This window comes from Rhododendron vialii, chromosome 1a (assembly GCF_030253575.1).
Source record: "Rhododendron vialii isolate Sample 1 chromosome 1a, ASM3025357v1".
NCBI lineage: Eukaryota > Viridiplantae > Streptophyta > Magnoliopsida > Ericales > Ericaceae > Rhododendron > Rhododendron vialii.
In genome coordinates, this window is record NC_080557.1 from 7,543,748 (window position 1) to 7,568,555 (window position 24,808).

General features: G+C 45.7%; 1 protein-coding gene across 1 annotated transcript; it reads right to left on the reverse strand.

Annotated features, from left to right (window-relative positions):
* Positions 1–20,639: 20,639 nt before the first annotated feature.
* Positions 20,640–21,442, reverse strand: LOC131327310 (uncharacterized). Its single transcript, XM_058360418.1, has 2 exons — positions 21,283–21,442; positions 20,640–21,203 (listed from the first exon to the last, which is right to left on the reverse strand). Exons 1-2 carry the CDS (start codon positions 21,373–21,375, stop codon positions 20,640–20,642), a joined length of 657 nt encoding a protein of 218 aa, XP_058216401.1. The 5' UTR covers positions 21,376–21,442.
* Between the last annotated feature and the right edge of the window lie 3,366 nt (positions 21,443–24,808).

The window sequence follows — 24,808 nt, forward strand, 5'->3', positions numbered from 1 at the left end:
ATTTCTGTGAGGAGTGGAGTGATGGAGGTATCATTCGGCAATATGAAACTGAGTCTAAATATGTATTCGGCCACTCGACAGCCTCATGAGGAGGAAGATTGCTTTGCAGTCGATGTCATTCATGAGTTAGTAGAAGAGGCGTTGCCGTACATTTTGGTTGAGGATCCTCTTGAGGCATGTCTTGCCCATTTTGGCTATGAGGAGTTCGATACTGACCAATCTATTGCTGAGGTCAATTCTTTGTTAGACCTCGCACCTTGTATGGCCAAACCTACCTGGCGAACTCTTTTCGAGCCTTTACCTGTTTTGTCTAGCACTCCAGCTCTTCCCTCCATAGAAGCCCTACCGAAGCTTGAGTTGAAGCCTCTCCCGGTTTCTCTGAAGTATGTTTTTCTTGGCCACGATGACACCTTGCCCGTGATCATTGCCTCTGACCTTTCTTCCGAGCAAGATGGTCAATTACTTAAGGTGCTTAAAAAGCACAGGGGTGCGATAGGGTGGTCAGTGGCCGACCTCAAGGGTATTGATCCCTCCGTTTGCATGCATCGCATTCATTGCGAGGAAAATGCAAAACCATCAAGAGAGATGCAAAGGAGGTTGAACCCTAACATGAAGGAGGTCGTTATGAAGGAGGTGGTCAAATTGCTGGATGCGGGTATCATATACCCCATCTCTGATAGCAAGTGGGTGAGTCCCACTCAAGTAGTGCCCAAGAAGTCAGGCATTACTGTCGTTGAGAATGATAAGGGTGAGCTTGTGCCCACACGCATGACGACTGGTTGGCGTGTGTGTATTCATTATCGAAAGCTCAATTCCATGACTAGGAAGGATCATTTTCCACTTCCATTTATTGATCAAATCCTAGAGAGGTTGGCGGGCCAGAGCCATTATTGTTTTCTGGATGGCTATTCCGGATATAACCAAGTGGCCATTGACCCAGTGGATCAAGAGAAGACTACCTTCACCTGTCCCTATGGTAGTTACGCTTATCGGCGCATGCCTTTTGGCTTGTGCAATGCACCTGCGACCTTTCAAAGGTGTATGATGGCTATCTTCTATGACATGGTGGAGGAATTTCTAGAAGTATTCATGGATGACTTCTTGGTCTTTGGGGCCTCTTTTGATTCATGTCTCCAAAATCTTGCAAAGGTGCTTAAACGGTGCGAGGAGACTAACCTGGTCCTAAGTTGGGAAAATAGCCACTTTATGGTTCAGGAGGGAATTGTTTTGGGCCACGTAGTGTCCAAGATGGGGATTGAAGTTGATAAGGCAAAAGTTGACTTAATTTCTCGACTTCCTTCCCCCTCATCAGTCAAGCAAATTCGCTCTTTCTTGGGACACGCTGGGTTCTATAGGCGTTTTATTAAGGATTTTTCTAAAATCGCCAAGCCTTTGTGTGATCTTTTGGCTAAGGATGCCCCTTTCGTTTTTGATGAGGCTTGTATGAGAGCTTTTGAGAAGCTCCGTGAAGCGTTGTCCACAGCACCTATCATGCAGTCTCCCAACTGGTCTCTGCCCTTTGAAATAATGTGTGATGCATCCGACTACGCAGTCGGTACTGTTTTGGGCCAGCGGGTTGACAAGGTCCCTCACGCCATTTCTTATGCGAGTAAGACCATCTCCGGTGCGCAGTTGAACTATACCACTACGGAGAAGGAATTACTCGCTGTGGTCTTTTCCCTTGACAAGTTCTGATCCTACCTCTTAGGTTCGAAAGTCATAGTATACATTGATCATGCCGCTTTGCGGCATTTACTTTCAAAGAAGGAGACCAAACCTAGGTTGATTAGGTGGATTCTGCTCCTCCAAGAGTTTGATGTGGAGATTCGAGATAAGAAAGGATCTGAAAATTCTGTAGCAGACCACTTGTCGAGGATCCTAGTGGATGCCTCTGGTGACACCTTGCCCCTTAAGGACTCATTCCCTGATGAGCAACTCTTTGAGGTGTCACAAGTGCGACCCCCATGGTATGCACACATAGTCAACTACCTAGCCACAGGCGCGCTTCCCCCTCATTGGTCCAAGAGTGACAAGGACCGTTTCTTTGCGCAGGTTAGGCACTATTTTTGGGAGGATCCAAAACTCTTTAAGTTATGTTCGGACCAAATGATTAGGAGGTGCGTTCCTGAGACTGAGTACTATGGCATTCTCACCTTCTGTCATTCACTGGAGTGCAGAGGGCATTTTAGTGGGAAAAAGACGGCGGCGAAGGTCTTACAAAGCGGTTTTTATTGGCCCACTCTCTTTAAGGATGCATATGTGTTTTGCAAGGCATGCCTTAAGTGCCAGAAAACCGGCAATATTTCTCATCGTGATATGATGCCATTGTCCTCCATCCTTGTTGTGGAGATGTTTGATGTTTGGGGGATAGACTTTATTTGCCCGTTTCCGTGTTCACATGGAAACACATATATTCTTGTGGCAGTGGACTACGTGTCCAAGTGGGTGGAAGCGGTAGCCACCAAGACCAATGACCACAAAGTTGTGGTCAAGTTTCTTCAAAGTAATATTTTTACTCGTTTTGGCTATCCGCGGGCGATTATTAGTGATGAGGGCACCCATTTTCTCAATAAACATTTCGCCGCCCTAGTGCGAAAGTATTCTATCACTCATAAGGTGGCAACACCTTATCACCCTCAGACTAGTGGGCAGGTTGAAGTGTCAAATAGAGAGATTAAACGCATACTTGAAAAGACGATTAGGCCCGATCGAAAAGATTGGTCTTTAAGGCTCGATGATGCTTTATGGGCCTACCGTACAGCTTATAAGACCCCTATTGGCATGTCTCCTTACCGGTTAGTTTTTGGTAAGGCATGTCATTTGCCCGTTGAGTTGGAGCATAGAGCTATGTGGGCTATTAAGAAGTTTAACTTCGATATGGCCACTGCAGGGTTACATCGTAAGCTCCAACTTGCAGAATTGGAAGAGTTGCGCAATGAAGTGTATGAGAGTGCACGTATATATAAGGATAGGACTAAGGCATTTCATGATAAACACATTGTTAGAAAGTCCTTTAAAGTTGGTCAAAAAGTGTGGCTCTTTAATTCTAGACTTAAACTTTTCCCGGGTAAGTTGAGGTCACGGTGGGATGGTCCATATGTTGTCATTCGTGTTTTCCCCCACGGAGCTGTAGAGATTAAGGATCCACGTGTTGGTAATGTTTTCAAGATCAATGGCCAATTGCTTAAACCTTACGTGGAAGGAATTGGTGATGGCGTGGTGGATGGTGCCACGGTGGAGTCCATTACTTTGATGGACCCAATTTATATAGATTAGTGCTTTCATTGGAAGTCTAGGAGACTTAAAATCCATGGAGTTTGTGATATCTCCAGTGTTTGCCGTGCTCGAACGGTTTCCAACGGTCTGGTATAGCCACCTTGTCAAAGCTACGTATGTAGTACTTAAGAGGTTGGGTCTGGCGGCAAGCGTGTAGTTAGCAGCGAGAAATCTGTCTGAACCATCCGACTTTAGTGTCCAACTTGGCGGAGGTTGCTTCATAAGCCGAGAAGTGGGTAAGGAATCTGGCAATCCCAGAGGGAGTGACAGCCTATTAGATGATGGCACCACTTCTCAAGATATCGTTGAGTCCTACGCATATTGCTCTTCCAACAAGTAAGGAACCACAGTCATTGGCAAGGGAGAAAAGTAGTACCCGTGTCTTTCGCGTGAAGAAAGTGGATGATTTTTATTTTATTTGTACTTCTTGTCTTTATTTATGTTCTTTAGTTGTTTTTCTTGTATATATTTTGTTTTGGAGGCTAACATTTTGCAGGTTGTTCGATCCAAGTTGGGGGGTCTCCCTCTTGCTATAATAGTCTGCTATGTTTCTCCTTTTCGAGGTGATACCTTTCCTCTCTTTTATTTTTATACTTTCAATGAGGGCATCGAATGGTTCAAGTTGGGGGGAGGGACTACTTCGTATTTTAAAAATCCAAAAAATTAAAAATTTTAAAAAATTAAAAAATAGTGGGACCCATTTGCATGCGGTTTGAACCAGTTGTGATTATTTGTTGGAAAACTGAGTTGAGGTGTGTTGCCTACTGTAATGATATCTGTTTTTGGCATGGTAGTTCTACTTGCTAGCTTGTCTTAAGAAGTTGATTATGGCACTTATGTTTGGCACTCTTTGCACTTCACGTATACGTGGGCTTTGATCACTAGTGAGTTGTGAATTGACTGTTCTTGATGGCTAGATTAGTGGAGACTTATGCCCTAGTGAGCTTTCGTGCCTTATCTTTTTGTTGGAGTGGTGTCAAGTAAACTCTTAGTTTGTCATGGAAAGAGTCAACTTATTGAGGTCTTATTATTCTTGATTGCTGAGTGTTGGAATTTGAACGCAAAATACTATCTCTCAATTTTGGTTAGTCATGTGGATGTTACACCCCTGGGAGAAGATTATAGGCATTTTCTTGATGCTTGAGCCAGTTCGTTCCTTTGTGTTCACATTTATCCCTTGCGAGCCACTTTGAGCCTTGTATACTTAGCATTTTCTTGGTTAGCTCCACTTTCCATATTGTGTTTGGAGAAAGGCAAAAGGTATAATTTTTGGATAGATTGAGAAATTTTGTGCTTGAATTGGTGATACCCCTTTAAAAAAAAAAAGAAACACACAACATAACGAAAAAAAGAAAAAAAAGAATGAAAGGGGCACCAATATGTTTGAAAAGGAGGAATCATGCTTTATGGTTGGAAAATGTTGAAAGGTTAGAAAGAAAGATAAGGTAGAGTTGAAAAAGTAAAAAAAATTGGGCTCACATTGTTAAATTAGCCCTAAGTTGTTTGCCTATTCTCGGACATGTGATATTTTACCCTAACCTTGAACTATTTTTCCTTTCCCTGCATTACAACCGAAATTAAAGTCCTATTTGATCCTAGGGGTGATGGAAAGTGGATTGATGGATGAGAGAGAGAGTTCCAATGCTTGGTGTTCCATTCATGAGACCTTGTGTCCACCATATAAAGCGTTCTTTTCGTGTCATAGTGTGCAAGTGCTTTGCTTTCATTTGTATTACTTCTATCCGCACACTTGAGAGTTCATACTATGCACCTTGTTTCGAGTGTTTTTCTTTGTGAGTGCATGATTTGGTAAGAATTGAAGTCGAGACTCGGTTCGGAGAGAGCGGTTAGTCATTACATACTTGTGGTTGAAGCCCATATCACACACACGCTAAGCCTAGGTGCCATGGTTTATTCCTTGACTTAATAGCGTTTGGAACTATTTGCGCCTTCTTATATCATTCTGGTAGTTGCATATTCTTTGCTTGATGAACCAATAAGTTGTATGACAAATTTTGGATTCCATGTGAAAGGGTTTCCTGTGTTTTGTGGGTAATCACTGCTGAAAACCCTCACGAGACTTCACTCGTCCTACCGGGGCCGCCTGGAGGTTTAAAAGAACTACCTGTCTTAATTTGTTTTCTTTAGTTGCATTTGTTTTGGTTTACTAGGGACTAGCAAAGTGTAAGTTGGGGGGCGTGATAAGAGCCGAAATATTAATATTTTGGCTCTCAAAAACTACACTTGTTAGTCATTTATATTTGATACTTGATATTTATTTTGCTTTTTGTTTGTTGATAGGTTGTTTGAACTCGTTGTCCAAAATATTGAATAAAAAGAAGAGTTTAATGATGTTTGGGGTCAAAGTGCAGAATGCTTCAAAGTTGAATCATTAGTTTATCATTACATCAAGTCAAAAGGACCTTGGTGTGATTAATGGACTAATGCCCTATATAAGTGAAACTGCAGACTTCGGCAAAAAGAAAAGAAAAGAAGACTTCGGCCAGAAAAAGAGAAAAACAGGGGTTTCAGACTTTAGGAGGCATTACAGAGAAAAAGGAGACCTACGCATCGTCAGTGGAGAAAAAAGAAAGGCTGCCGCTTCGAGCATCATGTCTACTGCCAGCCGAACCTCAATGCTTTCTCTATCGATGTCCGGCTAAACTCTCTTCTAGGGTATAGATGAAACTCGATCTCTGAGTAATAATGTTTATATTTTGATTTAGTATTTTATTATTCGAATCGTGGTTGTATGATATAAGGATTTATTTGCGGTATTAATTTTCTCTATCAAATTTTGTGTATAATTTTCTAGATTTTTATGCACGTTCATGCAACAGTTTTTAATTGTTCTGTGATAGCTGGGTAAGATGGGTTATGCTCCGTAAGACGCGTCGTGCTATTAGACGATCCGTGCCATAGAGACGGATCGTACTAGTAAGACGGTTCGTGCTAGGCGGCGATACCCCATGCTATTCGGTGATTCATAGAAATCTTTTGGCGATACCGTGAGGGCCCGCGAACCCTAACGATATCTGGATTGATTCAAATAATAGACCTTTATCATCGTATAGATATTGTTACAACGGGTCGAGTGGATTCGAAATTCTAGATCTTTTCTCTCATAAATTCTCACTTTTTATTGCTTATTTTTATTCAGCTTTAAATATTTTAGAAATCAACAATCAAATCTCTTTTTGAATTAAGTTAGAAATTAATTAGAACAATTGCAATTCAGCCTTCGTAATCCCTGATCGAAGCCAATTCAGTAGTCGTTGAAGTTTACCAAACGGCCGTCAAATTCAATTATTTATTAACCGGACTACAACTAAAGATTTGCATAGTATAGCGAGAAAGTCTGAGTCGATCCACAGGGAGCTCGAATATAGCTTGTTCGGATTAGATGTAAGGGTTTCCGGCGTTTAGACGGCCAACTTTTAATTTTCCTTTGAAAGGTGAGAATTGCCCTTATGAAAATGACTAGAAAAAGAGTTTGAACTAAGAATTAAAAATGGCAAGGCAATGGAGTTACTAACGCCCGTAACTTAAGTCATCTAACAATTCTCAATGAAAACATGGTTGAATCGCACGGCATAGGTTATCAACCGGAAGATTTAGCTATGAAAATGGTTAGACTTGATATAGAGTTTGAACAACAAGCTTAACACAAGGCGTGACATCGCTCTCGAAACCATGTGAGCGAGCACATGATCACCGGAGATTAACAACTCCAAAACTTGCATTCAAACTAAATATCAAGGTCAAGAACTAGAAGCATGGTTTGGAAAGCGAGCAAGTTCTTTGGTTCTTCTGGCAAACACGAGTCGAGACATAGCTCACGGAACCATATGTGCAAGCATATGATCACCGGAGGTTAACATCGACAAGTTTTGTTACATAAAAGGCGAACCACGCACATTTACAAGCCAAACCTCAAGTCTTAAGTTGAGAAAGGCAAGATTAACCAAAGTCACAAGGTGTTATTCACCCCATGGCCAAGCCTTATTGACTACTCACACATAAGAAAAAGACTAGAAAGCATGCTAGAATTGGAAAACATGTTTAACCGATAAAAATGGAAATAAACTTGATTTAAAGAAGAATCTAGTCCGTAGCTACAACATTAATACTTGAGAATTAAACATACAACCAATACCTTGAAGAGTTCTTGAAGGAAATGACAAGAAAAGCTTGGAACAACAATGGAGGAAATTATGGAAAAAAAAAGACTTAAAGTAAAATGTATCTAGCTACTAAATGAGAGAGAGAGTGTGTGATATTTATACAATCCAACCCTTCTCTCATAACAAATATCCTAGCACTTCCCAAAAGTAGCAACTATTCCATAAATGGAAAGTTCAAAAAGCAGAAAAATCTGTCGGAAAGCCATTTGTATCCATACAACCGTTTTGGAAATGCTCCGTAGAAGAGCTGTATGGATACAACCAAAACGGCGTATGGATACGCAGGAATCTGTCCAAAAGATAAGGCCACCGTATGGATACAACCAAAACGGTTGTATGGATACCGCCTTGTTAACTGCAGAAATGGCCTCTAGCTTCAAAACTTGGCACCCGACGCTTCCGAACTTCACCCGATGCTTCGTATCTTACTCATTAGAGAATGGTGGCACTTCGCCACTCGGTCTTGGAAGCTCGGACTCCCTCGAGGCATGTCCAAGGCATCAAAATCACCCTTGTTAGGGCGTAAAACCTGAAACACCCTCAAACGAACCTTACGTGCAAAATCATTATAATAGCTAAATAAACACAAGTTAAAACAACATAAAATAGGACTAGTCGCACCAAAAATCTTCAATATTGGGTGCTCATCACGCCCCCCAACTTGAACTTTGCTAGTCCCTAGCAAACTAAACCAAAACATACTTAACTAAGCTAAACAATCCTCCCAAAACAAAGATACAAAAGCTATGCTCAATAACTACAACTTGGCAAGAGTCCAAAAACACCCCTTCAAATCCGAGTATATGCAATTCAGGCACAGACATGCCATGAACTAGGATGAACAAACTTTGCCATATTAGAATAGTCAAGCATGCATGCACCACAACGAGTTTTAACTCCAAAACTCACTAGGATACGCTCTTATTAAACTTTTCACACAGTGAGACACAAGATACATCCATGACAAGCGCTAGCGAGTAAATGCAATAGCCAGAGATAAAAAGCTATGCATGCTATCAAAAGAGCGCTAAGAACGAAAGGAAAGCTAATTATTGACAAGTATGGAAAGACTAGGAATATCACAACTTAAGTAATAATAGATATCGACCATGCATCAAACGGAGTTAATTAGCGTACAAAGGATCAATGGAGGACTTTATTAGCTTATAACGACCTTGGATACAAAGGGAAAGGGACTACAAAAATATAGTGGCCATATACTTGCATGGTTCATCTACCCTTGGCCACTACCAACCCTAAACTACCCAAGGCATGGCCACATAACGACCAAACACCAAACAAAGATTCGAACAAGAAAGAAAAACTACTAGATAAGTCCTACTAAAATTACTACCACCGACTCTGCCACACATAGTCGTCATCCTCATCCGGCTCCACATGGTATTGAGCCTCGAGCTCCCCCTTTCCATCGGACTCTTTCTCATCCGGAATGTATGCTAGCCCGAAGGTGTAGCCAATCCTCTCATCACAGTATTCAACCCTCTTTCGAATATGATTTTACTCTTTTATAGCATTTCTTTGATTTTTCTTTGAGGAATAGGGTCATTTGAGGTGAGATTTGTAGTGAGAGAGATTGAGGAGCCAATTTTGAGGGCTTTGGAGAGGGAGATGAAACTTTGGGGTTTTACCTTTTGTAGTGGGAGAGGAGAGATAAGGAATCATATATCAACTCTTTGCCTTTGCATCTCAACCACTTCTATCACATTCACACCACCCCCAAACCTTCTTGAAACATTGAAAATTATAGACACACAACCCTTCGAACATTTGGTTGCCTAGGTTTGAACAATGGAAGAGACTCGGACTGTGGTTCAAAACAAGGACAATGAGACTCTTATGTGGTTTAATCAAACAAAAATGCCTTAAATCATTTCCTAAGTACGCTAGCAACTCCCATAAGATGCATGAAAGATATAAACACTACTTAAGCATGCACAAAATGTGTTATTTACGCAAATGCGGAAAATGAAAGCAAAAAGCAAGGGATGCTTCAAAATGAATCTCTACTCTAGCGATGCACAACGCTTGACTTGACTTTTAGGCTCAATTTGTTCATCAATGTTCATGTATATGCATATGACATGAATTCAAACATATAACCAAATTTGACGGGATACAAGACTCTTGCCATATTGACATAATTGAGCACATTTAAAGTATCTAACAAGCAAAATCACTACTAACAAGAGAGGATTGCACAAAAAATTTGAAAATTTTACCAAAAGCAGAAAAATGAGACAAGTCTCATCAAAATATATATAGCATATATATATCCCTCCCCCCAACTTAAACGATGCTATGTCCTCATAGCATAGAGAACAAAAGTATTGAGAGGGAAAGAACAAAAGATTGTACCTTCGGGGGAATGTCAACCCCCGTATACCTCGACCAAGTTGGAGGCTTTTATGTCACTGTCTCCTTTCGTCATTCAAACGGCTTCCAAGGTTGACTCCTTCAGCTCCTCCAACGGAACCACAACTAGTCACACAGGGTCATGGTCAAAGCTTTATTGGACTAACAACCGCGACACGTAGCCGCACCCTTGCTTAGGGCTCCTGAATGCCTCACTCACTCTGATTTTAGACCCAATCCACCAAGGCTGGTATGGTAGCACGTACACCCTGCAAAAGACTTAAGCTCGAACTACCTACTAAGAAGCAAATGACATTAGTACCGCCCGGCTTGTGTTAGCCCGACACAGAAATAGACAAGTAAAATGAAATCCACCAAATCGTCACGTGATTGAACGGGTACTACTTTTCTCCCCATTTCTCACTCAAAGCATCGTAGAGCAAGTCATGCAACAACTTCAAGTTCAAAACGGGTGGCTATACCGGACCATCAAAAGAGCAAAAGAAAAGAGATAGAGAGAGGGAGAGAAAGAAAGAGTGTTCAGCCACACGTGGGCTTCGAACATTTATCACATCATCAAAAGTTATCACAATGAACATACCACCTAACTCTAAACTCTTTGTCAAGAATTGAATTCGACCATGCCACAAGATAAGATACTTAGAGTAGAGCAATTGTCGAATTCGTTTCATAAACTTGAGTTCCACCAAGTGCATATTCCAGAATAAATTAATTTTCAAATTGTTGAGAAATTCCACTATAAGAGGATTGTAAACCAAATCAACATCCTCAACACCAAGAAAATCAATTAGTTCTATGATTGGTAACTTCTCACGATTAGGCTCACATGCATCTTGTTTTTCTAACAAAGAGTGTAAGAAATCTACCTCGCCAACCATTTCCTTAGCGATGAGAAGATCATGGCACGGAGAATTCGAAGGGACAATTGCAACTTTCATGGGCTCCAACTCTTCAAAGATTAGTTCATATGCATCATGTTTAGCCAACAAAGAATACAAGTAACTCACTTCGGCATCCATTTCCTTAGCGGTGAGAGGTTTTGCCAACGGATCTTCATAGTAGACGCTAGATGTGTTAAGCATGTGCATCTCATGAGCAAGGAGTAAGTCCTCCAAGGAAGGATCAAGATACAGGAGGTCGGAAGAGACAACCTTAGCGGTGAGGCATTTCTCCCCCGCAGCCATTCTATTAGATAGATAAGACAAAAAGTAAACAGGCTAGAGGGGCTATGCCGCCACCTCTCTCAAAACAGTTCCGTGGGGTTAAGCCACCGCCACGTTATATGGACAATAAAAGAAAAGGCAATTGATGCTCAATCTAGCTTCGTTACACCTCAAGTCGAATTGGTGGCTCGGTTAGAGGTATCCACTAAGTCGAGTTCAAATTACACAAAGAAAAAATAAACGGAGTACTTACAGTGGTTTGTCGAACCTCCAAATAAGCTATATTAAGAATTCCCCGGCAACGGCGGCAAAATTTGATCGCGCCTATTCGGTAGTCGTTGAAGTTTACCAAACGGCCGTCAAATTCAATTATTTATTAACCGGACTACAACTAAAGATTTGCATAGTATAGCGAGAAAGTCTGAGTCGATCCACAGGGAGCTCGAATATAGCTTGTTCGGATTAGATGTAAGGGTTTCCGGCGTTTAGACGGCCAACTTTTAATTTTCCTTTGAAAGGTGAGAATTGCCCTTATGAAAATGACTAGAAAAAGAGTTTGAACTAAGAATTAAAAATGGCAAGGCAATGGAGTTACTAACGCCCGTAACTTAAGCCATCTAACAATTCTCAACGAAAACACGGTTGAATCGCACGGCATAGGTTATCAACCGGAAGATTTAGCTATGAAAATGGTTAGACTTGATATAGAGTTTGAACAACAAGCTTAACACAAGGCGTGACATCGCTCTCGAAACCATGTGAGCGAGCACATGATCACCGGAGATTAACAACTCCAAAACTTGCATTCAAACTAAATATCAAGGTCAAGAACTAGAAGCATGGTTTGGAAAGCGAGCAAGTTCTTTGGTTCTTCTGGCAAACACGAGTCGAGACATAGCTCATGGAACCATATGTGCAAGCATATGATCACCGGAGGTTAACATCGACAAGTTTTGTTACATAAAAGGCGAACCACGCACATTTACAAACCAAACCTCAAGTCTTAAGTTGAGAAAGGCAAGATTAACCAAAGTCACAAGGTGTTATTCACCCCATGGCCAAGCCTTATCGACTACTCACACATAAGAAAAAGACTAGAAAGCATGCTAGAATTGGAAAACATGTTTAACCGATAAAAATGGAAATAAACTTGATTTAAAGAAGAATCTAGTCCGTAGCTACAACATTAATACTTGAGAATTAAACATACAACCAATACCTTGAAGAGTTCTTGAAGGAAATGACAAGAAAAGCTTGGAACAACAATGGAGGAAATTATGGGAAAAAAAAGACTTAAAGTAAAATGTATCTAGCTACTAAATGAGAGAGAGTGTGTGTGATATTTATACAATCCAACCCTTCTCTCATAACAAATATCCTAGCACTTCCCAAAAGTAGCAACTATTCCATAAATGGAAAGTTCAAAAAGCAGAAAAATCTGTCGGAAAGCCAACTGTATCCATACAACCGTTTTGGAAATGCTCCATAGAAGAGCTGTATGGATACAACCAAAACGGTTGTATGGATACCGCCTTGTTAACTGCAGAAATGGCCTCTAGCTTCAAAACTTGGCACCCGACGCTTCCGAACTTCACCCGATGCTTCGTATCTTGCTCATTAGAGAATGGTGGCACTTCGCCACTCGGTCTTGGAAGCTCGGACTCCCTCGAGGCATGTCCAAGGCATCAAAATCACCCTTGTTAGGACGTAAAACCTGAAACACCCTCAAACGAACCTTACGTGCAAAATCATTATAATAGCTAAATAAACACAAGTTAAAACAACATAAAACAGGACTAGTCGCACCAAAAATCTACAATATTGGGTGCTCATCAATCCCTGAGGACGATACTCGGAGTACTTACCGCTATCTTTTAGATAGTAGTAATTATTCTGTTTTATTAATTATTTTTGATACGGAAACGACACGATCACCGTGCATAGTTGGACCTTGTAAAAGTATACATAAGAAATTCAAAAAAGAAAAAATTCTATGCTTTTGAATATTCTGAGTTGTGCATGTTGAATCTATATATTTGTCATGATATAAAGATGTAAAAGAATCGATATCCAAGTTACTCATTTGATTGTAAAAGATCAAATCTCATTTTTGCATAATCAAATTTAATGGATCAATCTGATTTTTAGCTAAACAAAAATTATATATCTGGACTCCTGTTATATTCGTGCTCGTGTTTTACCATGCCCATGTTGTATTCCCAAAAATGACACCCAACTTGGTTATTGAAGTCTCCACATTGTACCACGTCGTACCGTGCTAGCCTATACCTTATTGTGCCTACTTCTCAACATGTCATGCCCGTGTTGTACCCGTTCCAACCTACCCCAATTTACACTTCTAGGGCTGAAAAAAAAGGGGTGGCAATATTCCAGGTACCTCATCTCAATTGATCGGGCGGTATACACGGGTTGGTCTAGTTTGGTTGCACATAGCCTTGTCCCATTATCGTTTGGAAACTTTTTTATATGGAATTCGCTCCATACTCTAACTCAATATGGCAGAATATTTCATTGGTCCCTAATTCGCCGGGACGAAAATCCGAATGCTTCAGATGCCGCCAACGATGCAAGGGATGGGGCGAGCTCCCGTGATGGCGACGACGATGATGGTGCATGGAAACGAGGTTGATGACGCCGCAAAATTGAGCACACGGCGGAGTTTCTTCTTTTGAATTTTTTTTTATTTGTACTTTTTCCGGCATGGAACGGAAGGTTAATAAAGTCTGCTTTAAGCCTCCATTCTAAATGCAGTGGAAATAACCTTATAAAACATTTTGAGCACACCCAATTGACCCTGTCATTTCTCACTTAATGGATCCCCTCCCCGGTACACACTCTTGAAAGTGTTTCCTTTGAGAGTCAAGACTGTATGAGGGGGATGGGTGCTTACAAGAGTATAAGAAAGGCACCAACTGCACTTCACTCCACTCGCGAAGCAAAGTTAGACTTACATAATTTTTTTTTAAATATCTCATACTTTGGGCCCAATAAACGGAGTTCTCATATAAGTTTAAAAAAACGTTTGTCACTGCCACTATTAATTGCCACTACCTATCAGGGTTGTTCACAATACCGGTACACACTCTTTGAAAGTGTTTAGAAGTCCATCAGCATTTTAAGAATCAAGTCTGTCTTTTCCTTTTTAGTGGCCAATTGATAACCACAACATTACTAAAGCAATGTAGAAAGGGGAATTTACATGTGATAAACCACGAAAATCCCAAACAATGATCGGGCAATACGAGAGATTTCAAAACTATCACTACAATATCACTAATATAATAAACGAACGTTAGAAAATTTCAAAAGTAACACTAAAATAAAGAAAAAAAGCAAAACAACTGTGGAGGCTTCGGTCATGGTCTCGGTAATCTAACCGGACCACCATTAACCGAGGCCTCATATCAGCACGGGCCTGTGTATATCTTTCTGTTTACTCGGTTGGTATCGAATCTCCTGTTTATGCTTCGGTTAAATACCGAAGCATGCATTCCGTTAAAGCCATTTGGAAGAATGTTGCATAGCAAGAGGGGACCAAGAGCGACACGTGGCGGAAGGAATCTTCTAGGCCAGGTCTGGCCATATGCATCGTAACCGTCTTATCCGGTGCGTCATCTATGACGTCACCCGAGGCGGTTACCTAAGCGTGATCTCCACGCACTAGCTTGAAGCCCAAGTTAACCTAGGTCTATAAATACAAAGGGACACTGATCTTTGAGACGTATGCCATCTTTTCCTAACCCTAGACCTAAAAGCAACTCTCCTTACTTCTAACTTGATCGTCGGAGGGTCACTAGGCTATTCCAGCCTTAGTGACTTGTTGCAGGTTCAAGCGGCGAAGGAACAGAGCAGCGGAAGAGAAGTACTAGTTCAGGCCAAGGTCCCTCCTCCTAGCTAAATCGAACCCCTACAATTGGCTACTCCGTTGGGGACTTAGCCATCCTTTCAACTTTCACCTTCCCCTTTCTGCTCCGTTAAAACATCCAGAATCAAACATGGTGGAGATCCACGACGCACATCACGGTGTACGCCCACGGGCTCGGTTCCCTCGTGGACCACAGCCTGGCTTCTTGCGGAGCGGCGGCCCTTGGAAAGACCCACATATCCATCGAAGTTGGCGCCGGAGCGTCAGCTCCAGACGCAGGCCCATCCTCCGAGCTCCACTCCTACATCCGCCATCTCGAGCGCAAAATCGACGATCTCACGACAGTCGTGGACCGCGACAGACACGTCCGAGACGAGTTGGCGGAGATCAAACACCTCCTCATCTCCCCATCTCATTCCTCCGGGAGCCGTGGCGGAAGAACAAACCATCGCACCCCCCCACGCAGTCACGAAGCCGGTCACCTGCTAGAGCACAGACCCCGCCCTTCAGTCAAGGATCGTCTTGAGTCACCAAGAGCGGTGGACACACGAGCCCCAAAAGAAACATCGCGCAGGGACCGTTCTCGCTCTCCTGCGCAACTTCGAAGGAGACCATCGGCCATTGACAGGCTCGGTGGTGGGAGCGTCTCTGCCTCCTCCACCCACTCCGTCCTTGTGGGCAGGACAGGCCGGGAATCTACCCCTAGCCTCACAAGGGCATCAAAGGGAGATGACGGCCTTGTCGAGATCCAGACTAGAGGATACTGCGAGCGCCTGAAGGGCCCCCGAGCCAGAAGTCCCATCGTCTCGCACCCCGGCGGCGCAAACAGCAGGAGCCCGGTCACCGAGCGCCTCGAGGCTTCTGCTCGGGATAGCTACCGACATCATCGCCAGGAGTGTTTTCCCAGAAAATCGGTTAGTATCGATCCAAAGAGAAAGGAGCACGAACGATTGGACAAACTCGTCCCCAAGAAGCGTACAGCGACTGAGCGTCCAGACGGCCCCGACCGTTCGATCCGACCTCATCGCGATGCGCGACTTGCGCGACTCACGACCTCTCCCTTCACAAGAGAGATCGACTCGGTTACCCCCCCCAAAGGATTCTCCCAACCCAAGTTTGCCAAATATGACGGCAAGACCGAGGCGTACACTCATCTGGTCCAGTATAAAACCGTCATGTCTCTGTTTCTTCGGAATGAACCCTTGGACGACGCTTTCCCGTGCAAAGTGTTTCCAGCAAGCCTCGGCAACCTGGGCCTCACCTGGTTCAATCAACTCCCGGCTCGGTCAATCTCCTCGTTCGACTCCCTCTGTGACGCCTTCATGGCCCGGTTCGTGACGAGCAACAAGCACGAGAAGGAGATCGACTCCCTCTTAGCCCTCCGCAAGAGGAACGACGAAACGCTTCTGCAGTACGCCGGCCGTTATTGGGAGTTGTTCAATGAGATAGAAGGTTGCGACGGTATCATCTCTGCCCGAGGATTCAAGCTCGGTCTCACCTCCCAGGACGAGCAAGTCTACGACGACCTCGCTCGCCATAAGCCGAACTCTATGAAGGACCTTATGACTCGAATTGAGGGCTGGTGTCAGCTCATCGAATCCAAGGCAGAGAGAGGCATCGGGAAGCCTACAAGTTTAAAGACATTAAACACCTCGGTATCAATACCGGTCCCCGCACCTGTCTCAACACCGAAGAAACAGGTCAACACAATCAAGCAATCGCCGAGGAGGGGACCGAAGCCAAGCGATTTCAACGCTGAAAAAACCGTCTTCACCATTCCCATCTACCGGATCATCAACCAAGTAAAGGACCAGCCCTTTTTCTCCTTCCCCAATCAAAAGCTCGGAACCGAAAATGGGAAAATCAAGAATCCCATCGTTCGATGCAGTTACCATAGCGAACAAGGTCACTTCACCACAGCATGCAAGCCCTTCAAGGCCTACTTGGAACAGCTTGTTGCTGGTGGCCACCTCGGCAACTTCATCGATCATGAGAAGACGACGGCTCGGGCACAGCGGACCGAAACTAATACCGAGGAAGAAGTACAGACAATCCACGTCATACACGGTCCCTTGAACCCCGAGGCCGCTCGAGTCATCCGGGCAGAGTTGAATGAAGCCTCCTCCTCCAAGCAGGTCATGCTAGTCGGTCCCGAACCGAAGCGCCCCAGAACCGATGACGGCTCTAAATGGACGATAACGTTTACCGAGAAGGATCTCGACCGCGTCCAGCTTCCCCACAACGATGCCCTCGTGGTCACGCTACGCATCGAAAATTTCAACGTCCGTCGCGTCCTCATAGACCAGGGTAGCTCGGCCGAAGTCATGTACTACTCTCTTTTCAAGGACCTGAAGATTCCCGAGATCGACCTCCGTCCCTCCGAAGTTCCCCTTATCGGCTTCAACGGAGCTCCTGTCTGGCCCATCGGTATGATCACTCTTCCTGTCCGTGCTGGCTCGGTAACGCTTGAAATAGACTTTGTGGTGGTCGACGTCCCTGGCCCTTACAACGCCATTGTCGGTCGAACCTGGCTGCATAGGCTTAAAGCGATTGCCTCCACTTATCACCAAGTGGTACGTTTCATTGGCATTAACGGGCACCAGGAAGACTTGTACGGAGACCAGACCGCTGCCAAGCAATGCTACGTCAACGCCGTCCGAAGCACCAATCAGACCTCCCGGGTGAATCTCATTGAAGCCCCCGAAGCCCCTGTTTTGGAGGACGTCGGTAGATCCCCCGACGAAAAAACTGTTGAAGACGTGGTCACCATCCCAATCACGAAGGACGGCTCCCGCTTCTTCCTTGTCAGTTCCTCACTTTGTGATACTGATCGGAATGAGACGGTAGCTTTTCTCAACCGAAACATTAAAGTGTTTGCCTGGACCCCCTATGAAATGCCGGGGCTCGACCCCTCTTTCATCTGCCACGAGCTCAACATCGACAAAGCCAAGCGACCGGTCGTACAGAAGGCACGACGGTCCTCTCCTATTCACTCCGAGGCCATCATTGAAGAAGTCAACCGACTCCTAAACGCTGGGGCAATCAGAGAGGTCCAGTACCCCAAGTGGTTGGCTAACACCGTCGTAGTCAAGAAGAAGAATGGCAAATGGCGTGTCTGCGTCGACTACTCCAACCTCAACGACGCTTGCCCGAAGGACTTCTTTCCTCTTCCCCGTATCGACCAGCTCGTCGACGCCACCTTCGGACACGAGCGACTCAGCTTTTTGGATGCATACCGGGGCTACCACCAGATCGCCATGAGCGAAGGCGATATCGAAAACACCGCCTTCATTACCCCCCGCGGGATCTTCGGTTACCTTGTCATGCCCTTCGGTTTAAAAAATGCCGGAGCAACTTTCCAGCGAATGATAACCAAAATGTTCGAGCGATTACTAGGCGACACTATGCTGGCGTACATTGACGACATGGTGGTTAAAAGTCTTCGCGCCGGTGATCATCTAACTCACCTCGCCGAAGTCTTTGAGATTCTCAAGAACCACAAACTCCGCCTCAATGCCGAGAAATGCGTCTTCGGCGTCCGCTCCGACAAATTTCTTGGCCACCTCGTTTCCCGACGCGGTATTGAGGCCGATCCTTCCCAGATTCGCGCTATCGATCAACTCTCGGCTCCCCACAACAAGCGCGATGTTCAGCGTCTAACCGGTATGGCTGCTGCTCTGAATCGGTTTATAAGTCGCTCCTCGGACAAATGTCAGCCATTTTTCGCACTACTAAAGGGCAGCCGACGAAGCTTCAACTAGACAGAAGACTGTGACCGAGCCCTCCAGCGACTGAAGGAGTACCTTTCCACGGCTCCACTCCTGTGGACGGTCACTCCGGTGGACGGTCACTCGCCCACCGAGCCATCACTCAAGGGTATTGGTGGCCGACAATGAAGAAGGACTCCGAGGAGTTCGTCAAGCATTGCAAGAGGTGTCAGATGTTCGCTCCCATTATCCATCAGCCGGCCCGGGACCTTAGCCCTCTCACCAGCCCCTGGCCCTTCTCCCAATGGGGCATGGATATCGTTGGAAAGCTCCCAGTCGCTCCGGGTGGATTCAAGTTCCTCTTAACCGCAACTGATTATTTCTCGAAATGGGTCGAGGCCGAGCCCCTTGTAACCATCGAAGAAACAGACGTCATCCGCTTTGTGTGGCGCAACATCATCTCACGCTTCGGTGTGCCGTTCGCCATAATTACTGACAATGGAGGGCAGTTTACAGGGCAGAAGTACCGGGCTCTGCTTGACGAATACGTATCAAATGGGACACGTCCACTCTGGCTTACCCCCAGGGCAACGGACAGGCCGAGGTTGCAAACAAGGGAATTTCATCTGGACTCAAGCGCCGACTCGAGTCACGACGGGGAAAGTGGGCCGAAGAGCTACCCAGGGTACTCTGGGGCTACCGTACGACGCCTCGGTGATCCACCGGTCGCACTCCTTTCTCCTTGGCATTCGGAATGGAGGCGGTCATCCCACTCCAAGTCGGACTCCCAACAATGAGAACAGAAAATTTTGATGAATTGGTCAACAGCAACACCATTGCTTCGGACCTCGATTTAGCTGAAGAAGAACGGGACAACGCAAGGATCAAGCTCGCTTCATACCAACAGGAGGTTGCAAAGGGCTACAACCGAAGCGTGCGCCTCAGGTCGTTTAAGCCTGACGATTTCGTTTGGAAAAAGGTGGTCGAGAAGTCCAAAAAGCGAAAGCTAATGCCCAATTGGGAGGGTCCTTACCGAGTTCTCAAACACTTCGGATCGGGTAACTACAAATTGGAGAAGCTGGACGGTTCCCCCATTGCTAAGTCATGGAATGCAAACAACTTGAAGAAGTTCTACGGATAATGCTCGGTTACCGAAGCCCGTTTGATCCTTATTCCGTTGCATCTTCTTTTAAGAAAGTTTTCAAGGCAATCTGCTTATGTATTGACAATACTCCACTGAGTTTTAATGAGAATTATCTCTTTGGCACTATTCGTACACTGATTGTTTAAATTACTTACACTTGGTCCGTTCTTGCCCGGACCATTTTATACCGACTTCAGGGATATTGTTCTCCCATAGGTGATACCCTCGGACAAAATTCCCACCAAGTCGCCCAGGCCTCTTCGGTCGTTTGGATTTCTGGTCACTCGCTGTAAGGATACTCGGCCTCTCTCTCCGAGCCCCTTATACCGACCCGCCAGAAATTTCCCACTGTTCGGACTTGCTGCGTCACGAACCTATGGCAGAAGCCATACCCCTTTGTGACCCCGGCCTACGTCCCTAGCAGTAATACCATCCCGCCTCTGCTCGATAAGTTCATTACTATTAATAAGCAAGGGCGTGCCAAGTCAAAAATTCATTAAACAGTTGCTTCTGATCCGATCCCTACCGACCCTCCTACTAGCAGGGGCTTCGGATCAAATCACTTTTTCTTGATTAAAACATCTTTTTTATGCTTGGCAAAGCGATTCGGTTAATGCTTCGGTTTATACTTGTTTCTACAAACTTTTCAAGTCTCACCGAAGCAGGGGCATCATAACTAAGGAGCAAACCAATCATACAAGCATTTCAAAGATACTTTCAAGAAAACAAAGCATTATAAAGTTTCAGCAACAATCCATAAACAAAAAGTTAATTCTTCGATATCAGACATTTACAAACTCTAGAACACCAAACTCCTAATGTCTGGAGCTGTCCAGTCAAAAGTTGCAGAAACTAAAAACATGAAAAAAGAAAAAGAAGACTATCCTAAGAATGAGCTAGGTGGTCGAGCTGATCCTCGGACGCAGGGGCATTTGGATCGGTTTGATTCCCGAGACCCTGGCCCTCGGACGTAGGCTCCACCACCTCCTCCTCCTCAGGAAGGAAAAGCTCCTCGGGAGGCGCCTCAGGAAGTGTGCGGAGGTCAGAACCTTCAGGGAGGTTCAGCTTCGTCACCAAAGCTTCATGGCCATACCGAAGGCCATCCAAGAAACGGTCCCGGTGCAGCTCAGCCTCAATTTCCCGAACCTGTTTCTTGTATTCTACTCTGGCTGCATCCCAACCTTCATCGTAGCCCCTCTTCCTCGCAAAGTCAACCTCTGCGGCCCGGGTGACTCGCAGTGTATTGGCATCCTCCTCGGCCTTGGCGGCTCTGGCCTCTGCCTCCACTCTCTCCCTGTCGCATCTCTGGAAATCCGCCAGGTAAAGATCGCAAGTCTCCCGAGCCAGCTTGAGGTCTTCCTCCTTCCGAGCCAGCTCCCGAGCAAGCTTGTCGTTCTCCTCTTCCTGCTTCTTGCATCGGTCATTGATAGCCAATGCCCGAGCTCCAGCCTGCAAACAAAAGATACGGGAAATTCAACAAGTGCTAACTTTCAGATCGAAGAAAATGGGACGTAAACCATTAGCTTACATTGAAGAGGGCCTGAGCTATCTCGGCCGTAATGTCCTCGGTCAAGCCGGTGACAGCCCGGGCGTCCCTAGGAAGAATGCTTCCTTGGAGCATCCCGAAGGCCACACCGAGGTTCTTGACGCTGACGGCGTGGTGGATCGGCCGGCCAGCAAAATGCCGAAACTCGGGAGCCTAGGGGAGTTCCCTTGGATTGACCCAGGAGCCTTCCTCTACTCCACCGGTTCCGCCACCGAGCTCCCCCTGTTCCTCCTCGATCAGGATCGTCTCCTGACCTTCTCCGGCTCCTTCCTCCCGTCAAGTCCTCTTCTCCGGGGGCTCCTGCGGTGAGACTGGGGTCGGCCATGAAGTCCCGGCACCAGCAGTACCGGGGACTGTTCCCCTGCCTCAGCCAGCAGGCCTTCGGCGCCTCAGGTTCAACACCTCTCGGGTTCCCGTGCCCTCCATTGCCTCGCTCAGCCCGGTCCTCTCTGGGGTCTCACGATCAACTTCCTGACGAATGACTCCCCGAGGCGTTGATGTGCTGCCCTCGGCTTCGTTCTCCCCGTCTGTCCTCTCCCCTCTTCCTGCACCTCTTCCGGTTCTTCCTCCTCGGCCTCGCCCTCGGCCTGCCCGCGAGACCCCCTGTTGCCTCGGTTTCTTCTTCAGAAAGCCTGTATAAGTTGGGGTGTACCCAAGCAGCTCCGGTGCGTACCGACTTGTTATGGGAATGGCGTAGGCCGCTCTAATCCGGGCCCGGTCAGCTCTCTCCCGAAGCTGTTGAACGATTCCCTCGCCTGCAAGGCAAAATCAAAACAAGGAATCAGCACGAAGTACGCAAGGCATAACCAAAACAAACGAAACATCTACTGAAAAGTAAATTCTACCAACCCGGAGCCCCGGTCCCAAATTGTACTCTGGTAGTGGTATCGGCGTTCTCCCCGGGCCCGAACATAAAATTGCCGGTCACCGAGATGTAGATGTTCGCCCATTCCTCAGAATCGGGGAGATGATCGACAAGGAACGTGTCGTACCCCGTCCTGCACGAGAGATAATATCGGTTGCTCTCTCGGTTGACTCCTAGGAGGTATACGCCGAAGAGTTCCTCGACCCCAAAGGTCAAGTTGAACTGCCTCCTCAGCTCGATAATGCTTGTGACGATTCGGTAGGAGTATACTGTAAGTTGGGAAGAGGTAAGGGAAACGGTCCGGAGAACTCGCCGGACAAATTGATGAAGGGGGAATCTAATCCCCCCCTCAGTGATAGCCATCAAAGGAAAGATCAACTCCCCTGGTCGGTGAGGAAGGACCTTTGGGTTATTGTCAGGAAGCAACCGGACCTCTACGTCCGGAGGGATGCTGTAAACCCTTCTCAACTCGGCGTAGGCAGCCGGGGTCCCATTAAAATACTGGTTCACGTAGGTGCACGGCCTCATCGGCCACCTTCGTCCCCGAACCTCCTCGGGGGCATCGGCAAATGGGCCCGGCCCGTGGGCCAAAGTACTAGGGATTTCCATCTCCCAAGAAGCGAAGGTTGTGACGGGGTGTGAAGCTCTAAGAGGGTCTAAAGGCTCGATGACGTCCAAATGGATTCGGTAAACGGCTTGGGCACGACACTCCTTAAAGATTTCCTCAAGGTCGGCAGAAGAGGAGCTACTGGTACTGTCATAGGAGACTTCAACAACCATTCGCCCCTACCTAGCAACAGAAAAGAAGTGCAAAAACCCATTAGCTATATGCTCAGGGAGAAGCAACATGACCTAGCAAACAGGGACGAAATGGTAGCCGCTCCTCGGGATGTTTCTAGGACCCTCTCCCCGAGAAGGGTCTCCGAAGCCAGTGGTTTTTTCTATGGTCTCGGGTTGAAGATTGGCCCCGGGAAGAATGTGGGCCTCGGTTTGAGTTTAGACCTCTGTAAGAGCGTGAGCAGCGCTGGAGAAGCCCAGCGCCACCTTAAACCAGACGGCGGCGAGCGGTTGCTCAGCCAGAACAAGCGCAAGAAAACGGCAAAAAACTCAAAAACAGTGATCAAAACATGAAGAATAAAGCAAGGAGATTGACATACCTCAAGTTCGTGCAAGATCTGCCAACCGAAACGATCGAAATCTCGATTGAAAGCTGGAAGTATACGGCGGCGGCGTTTCGACTTCAGAAGCGGAGGAAAAGGTGACGATCTTACCTCTGTCTCTCCTATTTATAATGGTAGAGATGGAAAGCTGCGCGGGAAACGAAGCGTCGTGCATCGAGCCATTAGATCATCGACACGTGTTATCATCGGACGGCTAGTATCAAGGACTCTGCACCGAGGACAGGCGCCGGATATTCAGACCTTAGGCATGTTGACGCGTGTCACCGAAGCGACGTTTCGTACCAATCAACTGACATGGCACGTGCCGAGGCAGCCTTTAGATCCTGAGACCTCGGCAACAACTGACACGTGGCTCTTCTCTGGCGCGGGTTGGATGGAATCTACCGAAGCAATTTCACTCTCCGGTTATTCTCTAAAAAAAAGATCAAGGCCTGATATCTCACACGATGGGATCAAGACCCTGAAGCAGAGGTGCAAAGCTCCAGGGACTTGAGGGGCTATTGTGGAGGCTTCGGTCATGGTCTCGGTAATCTAACCGGACCACCATTAACCGAGGCCTCATATCAGCACGGGCCTGTGTATATCTTTCTGTTTACTCGGTTGGTATCGAATCTCCTGTTTATGCTTCGGTTAAATACCGAAGCATGCATTCCGTTAAAGCCATTTGGAAGAATGTTGCATAGCAAGAGGGGACCAAGAGCGACACGTGGCGGAAGGAATCTTCTAGGCCAGGTCTGGCCATATGCTTCGTAACCGTCTTATCCGGTGCGTCATCTATGACGTCACCCGAGGCGGTTACCTAAGCGTGATCTCCACGCACTAGCTTGAAGCCCAAGTTAACTTAGGTCTATAAATACAAAGAGACACTGATCTTTGAGAGGTATGCCATCTTTCCCTAACCCTAGACCTAAAAGCAACTCTCCTTACTTCTAACTTGATCGTCGGAGGGTCACTAGGCTATTCCAGCCTTAGTGACTTGTTGCAGGTTCAAGCGGCGGAGGAACAGAGCAGCGGAAGAGAAGTACTAGTTCAGGCCAAGGTCCCTCCTCCTAAATCGAACCCCTACAATAACCTTCACGGCTCATTCAGGTAATAGTTAAACCATGATCGAACCGATACCCATTCGGTTATCAAAGGGCTCAATCATAGCCCGTTTCAACCTGCCCGAACTCACCCCTTTGCCACCTCTACCGCCACTCCATATAAAAATGCTTTGTATTATCTTTTTAGTTTTCTTAGTTGTTTTCACACTCTTATCCTATTTTATTTTTTCACATGTAGTTGATACTTATTATTGGCTTTTTTTTGACTTGATGTTGCGTGCTTTTCTTTTTTCATGGCGAAAGTTACTAGTACGTTAGTTGTGGTTAGTGAGTTTTTTGGATAGTGATGACCGCGCGATAGTAAAGTATTTTATACACTTTTCCGTTAATACCACATGTGTGTCTCTTTTCTTTAGAAT